At 42.3% G+C, this 8022-nt stretch overlaps 1 protein-coding gene across 1 annotated transcript in view; it reads right to left on the reverse strand.

The window, feature by feature from the left end:
- Nucleotides 1-3161, reverse strand: part of FAM98B (family with sequence similarity 98 member B) — a 38153-nt gene extending 34992 nt beyond the window's left edge. Inside the window, exon 1 of the mRNA XM_032856881.1 lies at nucleotides 3038-3161. Within this exon, the coding sequence (XP_032712772.1) occupies nucleotides 3038-3108 (71 nt within the window). The 5' untranslated portion in view covers nucleotides 3109-3161. The remainder of the gene's footprint in view (nucleotides 1-3037) is intronic.
- Nucleotides 3162-8022: the final 4861 nt, after the last annotated feature.

Consider the following 8022-nt stretch of genomic DNA (forward strand, 5'->3'; position numbering starts at 1 on the left):
ATCCCCTTCAGCTCTTATATCCAATCAATCACTAAGTTCTACAGTGCACACTTTTTTCCATATCTACCTCCACTGAGCAGTCATCACTTCTTGCCCTGACTACTAAATTCTCCAAGCACCTCCACCTTACTGAAGTAACTTTTCAAACCAGATATCTGATCTCTCCCTTTTTTATTTAAAATCCTTCAAACACACCCCGCTGTTAAAACAAAGAACAAAATCCACAACACAGCCTAAAGAGTGCTGCATGCCTTCATCCTCCCCTAACTTTTCAATCAGATCTTCCACTATCTTGGCCATTGCTCTCTGTTCTCCAGGTGCATGGGCCTCCTTCCAGTTATTCTAATACAGCAAGTTCCTTTCCACTTCAAGAGCTTTCATCTTTTGTTCCCAATTTAAGAACATCCTTGTCCTCTTTTCTTATGAATCTCACCTAGTTTACTCCTGTCCACCTCCTGTCATGTCATGTCATGTCACCCTGCTCTTTTCCTTTAAAGAGCTTATTAAGGTTTATAGTATTTGTGTGATCACATCCGTTTTTCCACTGGACTGTAAGCTCCACGGGGCCAGAGATCAATTCTGTTCTGCACACAAATGACTTCTCAGAACAGTTTTCAACATACAGTTGTGTTCAATAAGTAACTGAAATAAACTTCCTTCCATAATGCTGATTCCAAACTAAGATGTGAAGATTTTTAAAAATATGCATGCTGTACTGTACCCCTTAAATCATGATCCAGTCAATATCGTACAGTACAGACTGGAACCTTTTATTTCACAAGCTCCATACATGATTCTGATGCACAACCAGGGCTGAGATCCCCTCTACAAAATCATAGATGGTCAGAACTAAAAAAAGACTTCTGAAATCATGTGCTTCAGCCTCCTCCTCTCAGATGAGGAAACAAAGTTATCTCCACCCAGTTTTCATGTGTTATCACTGAACTCTTCTTCCACCTACATTTTCCCTTTTAACTCTTCCCTTTAACTTCCAATTTTACCTTATAAACTAAAGAACTTTCACTAATAGGCTAAATATCCAGTCACAACAGAAAATGCATTATTCACAAACTAAATGGGTATTTTATAACAGTGTTCAAATACAACACATATTGTAAGTAAATACCAATTTCCACATTTCATTATCATTGTAAGAAAAATCAACTTCAAAATTTTGTCCTCAGCTATTCCAGGAAAAATGAATCCCAAAGTATATAAACTGTTTTACTTTCCATATGGAATAATCTGAAACTAATTTTCCTTGGTAAAAGTCAAGATTATAGCAAATTTCATTTTTCAAAATGCCTACAAAAGAAACAAATTCAGGGCACTTGGGTGGCATAGTTGGTTAAGCATCTGACTCTTGGTTTTGGCTCAGGTCCTGATCTCGGGGTCATGAGATTGAGCCCCTCATGAGGATCTGTGCTCAGGGTATTGTCTGCTTAAGGTTCTGTCTCCCTCTCCCTCTGCTTCTCCACCCAGCCCCTCTAAAATAAATAAATAAATCTTTAAAAAAAAAAAAAAAAAGGAAACAAATTCAAGGAATGAAATAAGAAAAAAAAAAGCACTGACTTTCTCTTTGTCATAAACTACTTACAGAATCATACTATTTTTATCTGGAGGCCCTGGAATCTGAAACTATTTGGGGTTTACATACGTCTAGTAAGTATTTTAACTTGTTTTGCTTACCTCCTTAAGCAAGTCAGGTGAAAATTTCCAAGAGATTTTACAGAATAAAAATGCCCCCTAAGTGATCACTGGTTCAGTTCTTTCAGTTGACAAACATTTATCCTGGACCTCTCTACTAAGTGCAAGGCTTTGTTACATCATAAAGTAGATAATCCTGGGGTCTACAAGAAGCAACTGATAGAAGAGGCAAGTACAGTTTTAGAAAAAAATAAAGGGGGGGGTGGGGTTTTCAAACTTCACTACAGAACCATAATGTGCAAAGGCACAGCCTTTCCCATTCAAGAAATTCCAGCATTTGGCAAGGCAAACTATTGTGCAGATGGCTCCAATCTCTTTAAGTAAGGTGTATTTTTTGATCCTAAACTATCTGTCCCTATGTCTATCTCTATGCACTCTCTTCTTTGAACTTCTCTTCATTTACCCATTTATTCAACCGCTATTTATTCTCCCAGACCACACTGTAGGAGGTTGCTGGAACAAGACAGGTAAAGGCACCTGATTTCCTGGAGCGTGGGGGATGGGGGGGGGGGGGGTTGGCAGTACCAGAGAGGCTAAATAAATACACAGGACAAGATAGTTTGGGATGACAACAGAGGGAGGGAGACTACTTTGCCGGCATTGATCCCAGTGCTTCGAATACTTAACATCATTCCAGGAGTTCTCATGGCACTTAGCATTCTGAATTGTAAATTCCGGTAGACTCTTTGTAGCCCTCAACAACTATGTGAGCTGTTGGTAATCTGCAAACTGTCTCCTTCCTCTGCCTAGCACATAAATATGCATTAATTAATGCATATTAATGCCACAGTAGTATGTAATTAACAAAAGGATGAAACGGTTGAATGAATGGACCCACAATTAACTTGGACACTTGCTCCGGTCAAGGAAGCAAGAGATTCGCTCCCCAGCCCTAATTAAGCCACAGGTTGTACCTGGCAGGAGACAACAGCCCCCAGCCGCAGTCGGTGTTTCAGCACCCCACAGCCCCAGGCGGGACAACTACGTCAACACAAATAGCACCCGTGGGGCAGGGACACGCTCCTCAGACGGGCTGGTGCGAGCCCTGCTGCTCCACGCCAACGCCGCACCTCGCGGCTACGGAGTTTCAAAGCCAGGAGTTTGGAAGAAGGGGCCACGCGCCCCAGCTCTCCGGCCCTGCTCCACCCCCCAAACGGATTTCCCTCCCGCCTCCCTCTTAACTCCGTCGGCGCCGGCGGGAGCACGGCGGGGAAGGAGGCCTCCACCGAGATGCCGGAGCCCAACGGAGGCCCACGGGCAGGAGACCACAGCAGCCAGGCGGAGGGAGAGCTTACGTTTTCAGGGGAAGGGCGTCCCCGGGAATACTCACCCCAGCGCCTCCAGGGTATCCAGAATGTCCCCCTCCATCGTAGGTTCGGGACCCAACTCCGGCCCTCTCATGGTCCTTCGGCCCAAAGCTGTTCGGCGCTCTAAGAAGCCCGCCGGAAACCTGCGTCACGGCGCCAAGGTTCCGGGTGGAGTCTCAGTCAGGACTGCCGAGGAGCGCCTCCGACTGGGGGCGTAACCGTTCCGGCCGCTTCGCGGGTGGTGAGGAAAGCAGCTTGAGAGAACAGTGAGACGTGTTTAAGATAACAGTAAATTCTAGTCATAAAAAGGTTTCTTTGTGCTGGGTCTCTTCTGTGTGTTGAACTCAATCCTAGCAAACACCGTGATTCTACCCAAGTTGTTCTCAACCTATCAGGCTCCGGATCTCTCTTAATAACGAAAGTCCCAAAATGGAATCGTTATCTTGGGCTAAAATTGGTACATAATGCCATACGGAGACACTTATTTTTAAATCAGTCTGCACAGCAATGCTCCAACTTAAAAGAATAAAGGAAAAGGAATGTATGACAATATTGTTAGGCTGTGAAACGTGGATCGGCGGGGTGACGGGGTGCTTCCGTCTGTGTGGAATCCTCAAACACACACACAGACAAGGTGTTGTAGTGTTGACACAGTACACGCGAGCAGCATAGGAAACAAAAATACCATGGGCAGAGTAGGGTGGTTGATGTGATTTTCCAAAATTGTGACTAACTCTCCATAAAGTTCCAAACAAAACAATATTCCTTCTGTGTACTATTCACGGAGAATTCAGACTCTCTAAGCCATGCAAAAAGAAAATACTTAATCGTTCATATGTAAAAGAGTCCAGATTTAAGGTAAAATCATTACTAACAGTTTTATCACTGGGCACCTGGGTGGCTCAGTCGGTGAGGGGTGGGACACTTGATTTGGGCTCAGGTCATGATCTCAGGGTCTTGAGATCCAAACTTGTGTGGGGCTGTGTGCTGGGCATGGAGCTTGCTTAAGATTCTGTCTCTCTGCCCCTCTTTCCTCTCTCCCCCTCTCTAAAACAAAACAAAACAAAACAAAAACCAGTTATATCACCTACATGAATATCCAATGGGTCTTTGGAGAGTTGTGCAGACACATAACCATTGGCCCTTGTAACGTACTGTCCCTTCCCTTGTGGAAGATGGCATCCCTTGACCCAGCACTAAAAGTAATGCCCTCACCTCTCTATTATTCCTACAGATAAAAAGCTTACCCATAAAACTGTAAAACTCTAAATTTGAATCCATTTCAGTAATGACTACTCTACCATAATAACCTAGGCTTTAAATATAAAATTATTTGCGGTTTAATGTATCTGAATTTATCCCTAACCCAAAGAGAGAATGTATGTTTTGAATACTTGTTGCCTCCTTCAAACAGTTGCAGTCATAAAAAGCACTACTTTTAGTAATCTTGGCAAAAAAGTCTCTACAAGGGACGCCTGGGTGGCTCAGTCAGTTAAGCTGCTGCCTTCAGCTCAGGCCATGATCCCAGGGTCCGAAGGGAGCCTGCTTCTCTCTCGGCCTCTGCCTGCCACTCTGCCTGCTCATGTGTGCGCTCTCTCTCTCTCTCTCTCTCTCTCTGACAAATAAATAAATAAATGAAATCTTTAAAAAAAAAAAGTCTCTACAAATATCAAATAGAAATGAGGTAACTGTTCTTTATTAACAGTGATCTCGAGTGTTCTGCAATTTTTACTAACTGAAGCACAGAAAGAAAGAAAAATTAAAAATACAAGGGGAAAAAAAAGCATGACAGGTATGTGGGAAAGAAAAAATGCTAAAAGAGATTGCTAAAAGAGATGCTAAAAGAGATTCTAGACTTTTTTTTTTAAGAAAAGAGATAGCATTAAATATAAATATTAGAAATTTTAAAAAGACTGAAAATTATCTAAATGTGAATCCAGATAAGCTGAAAAACAAAGCAAATTAAATAGCAGAAAACCAAATAGAAATAATAAAGAGACATCAATAACAGACATCGTTGAAATGGGAGAAAAGAGAACCTGGGTGGCTCAGTCTATTAAACATCTGCCTTTGGCTCAGCTCATGATCCCGGAGTCCTGGGATCGAGTCCCACATCAGGCTCTCTCCCTCTTCCTCTCTCTCTTTCTCTCTGTCTCTCATAAATAAATAAATAAATAAGAAATGGGAGAAAAATTAAGTCAAATTTGCATTGTTTTTATAAAAACTAATAACAAACCTTCAGTCACGTTGATCAAGAAAATAAAAGATGACACAAATAATCAATATCCAAAATGAAAAAGAGGACATTAGACATGAGACATTAGACAGTTAATAAGAGGATGTTAGGAAAAGCTTTATGCAATAAATTTGAAAATTTAGATGACAACAAACTGACAAATTCCTTGAGAGACAATTTAACAGAAATAATATAAGGAAAAAATTAAATGTGAATAATTTCATATCAAAGAAATCAAGTTATTAATTAAAATTCACCTGTGAAAAACACTTCAAGCCAGGATTGCTTTGATTGTCACAGGATTGTCTCCAAACATTTAAGAAAGAAAGAACATCTGTCTTATACAAACTTTGGATTCCAGAGACTAGAAGAACATAGAGCATTTTGCAATATTTTCTATGAGGACAAAATTACCTTAACACAGACATCATAAGGACATCACTAAAAAGAAAATCTGAGGAGACTGGGTTTGTCAGTTAAGCAACCCACAACCCTTGATTTCAGCTCAGGTCATGAGACTGAGCCCCGCATCAGATTCTCTCTTTCTCTCCTTCCTTCTGCCCTTCCCCCAACCCTGTGGGCTCATTTGAGCTCTCTCTCAAGTAAGTAAATCTTTGAACAGATGTTTAATTTACAGAAATCCATTGAGATATACACATAATAATTCTTTACTTGTCTCTATGTATGTTTCACCTTAACTTTTAAGTTACCTTTAAAAATAATGTTCTATACCTAAAAAACGGTTAAAATGGCAAATTTCATGTTATATATATATTTTGCAAAAAAAAATTACTGTAAAGTGCTTGCAACAGTGTCTAGTATATGGCAAGCACTTCATAAATGGTATCAATAATCTTTGCCTGGGTCTTTTAAAAAGCTGAGTTTGAGGCAAAAAGCTTAGGCACTAAGACTTAGAAATTCAATCCTAGAAAGCAGAACCAATGGGAGAAGGGAGTGGGACAGGAAAGGAAAGCCAATATAGGAAGTGTATTACTAAGGTGGTTACAGCTTAGAACAACAATTGGTTTGCTATCTCTGCACTGATGTCTTACAAAGTGAACATATTTCTCAGACAGCTCTCTGGGTGAAGAAGGAAGAATTTAAGAGCTAGCTCCTATCTCCATCTGTCAAAGTCCCTCGATGTGGAGGAGGACTCCCTCACACTTCCAGGTTACTTGTATACCTCAGCAGCTCCACGTAGTCCCTAGGGCAGGAAATACCAGGTATGTGGCACAGCCATAACTTTGAAATATACCCACAAGCCCGCAGTCTCGGGGAGCAAGGAAAGCAGAAGCAACTGCAGTCTCCCCAACCACTGAAAAGCAGAAGCTATGGCTAGGGGCCACTCTGGCCAGAACCCAATGCATGTGCAGGAGCTCTAGATGCTGCATCAGTGAAAACCTGTCACTTCAGCCCTTGCTTCATTCAGAGCCAACTGGCACCCTCTTATATCCGAAGCTAACTCCCTCCTTTCTTTTCTGACAGGAGAGATATAACTGTGGTGGTGGACACTCCTCAAAAGACTTTAAAATGGTTAGCAAACCAAGCTGGAGTCCTTGATGGTACAGCTGGTCAAGCTGTGATGGATACCCACCATCCTGGTCCTCCATACTGGTTTCCTGCACTCTTGGGGGGGCATTTCTGTTCATCTAGGTTGGTAGCTATGTTTGCTGAAATTCACCATCTGCAGTCATAAAAGGGAAAAGAGCGACAAGAGACAGTCCAATAAAGATCCTGTGTTTCAGGTAAATTCCTGCCTCTGCTGTGGAGCAGCAACCTGAGCTGCTCATGGTGAATATCTGGCAATAAAGTAACTTTTTTTTTTTTTTCAGTAAAATGATAGAAGTTTATAAAGTGAAGATACAGAAAAGCTCTCAAAAGTGAGGGGGTCCTGATAGGGTTGTGACAGGGTTGCCAACGAGGGCCTTCATGGTTGGTCAACCAGCTAACTAGGGAACTTAAATCCTTGATTTTTTTTTTTAAGATTTTATTTATTTATTTGACAGAGTGAGACAGTGAGAGAGGGAACACAAGCAGGGGGAGTGGGAGACAGAGAAGCAGGCTCCACACCAATGCCCATCCGGGACTCAGTCCCAGGAACCCTGAGATCATGACCTGAGCAGAAGGACTGAGCCACCCAGGCACCTCACTAGGAATTTGAATCCTTTTAACATCTCTATTGTTAACACCCTCGATGGCTTACTTCCTTTGTAGAGGCTGGTTATTCTTTGTTGGTCACAGTACCAATAAAGACACCTACCCCACACAACCCAACTTACACAATCCACCCCGAAGGCCGACGGCAGGGTGGTCCGATTTGTCCCCTGATTTCTGGTTTCCACACACCTCCACATTTTGGGGATTTCTATGAGCCTGATCAATTAGCCCCCTACCTATCTCTCCCTATCTAGCACCCCCCAACTCCCATCCCTCATTCATTACCCCCCTGGAATAGTAACCCTAACTGCCACTAGAGAATGGAACTATGACCGCTGTGCCTGCTTCCTGCTGAAGTAGTGTAGCGCTCTGTGTGGCAGTTAGAATCTAACCAAGGGTCAGTTCAGGAGCTTGTGGTAAAGCTCCATGGGATCATGATGGGCAGCAAACATACATGCTTAGCAGATGCGAAAGGATGAACATGAAAGGGGAACCCTCTTACACTGCTGGTGGGAATGCAAGCTGGTGCAGCCACTCTGGAAAACAGTTTGAAGATTCCTCAAAAAGGTGAAAATAGAACTACCCTAGGACCCAGCAATTGCATTACTGGGTATT

The sequence above is a fragment of the Lontra canadensis genome, unplaced genomic scaffold (assembly GCF_010015895.1).
Source record: "Lontra canadensis isolate GAN:19392208 unplaced genomic scaffold, GSC_riverotter_1.0 scaffold12, whole genome shotgun sequence".
Classification (NCBI taxonomy): domain Eukaryota; kingdom Metazoa; phylum Chordata; class Mammalia; order Carnivora; family Mustelidae; genus Lontra; species Lontra canadensis.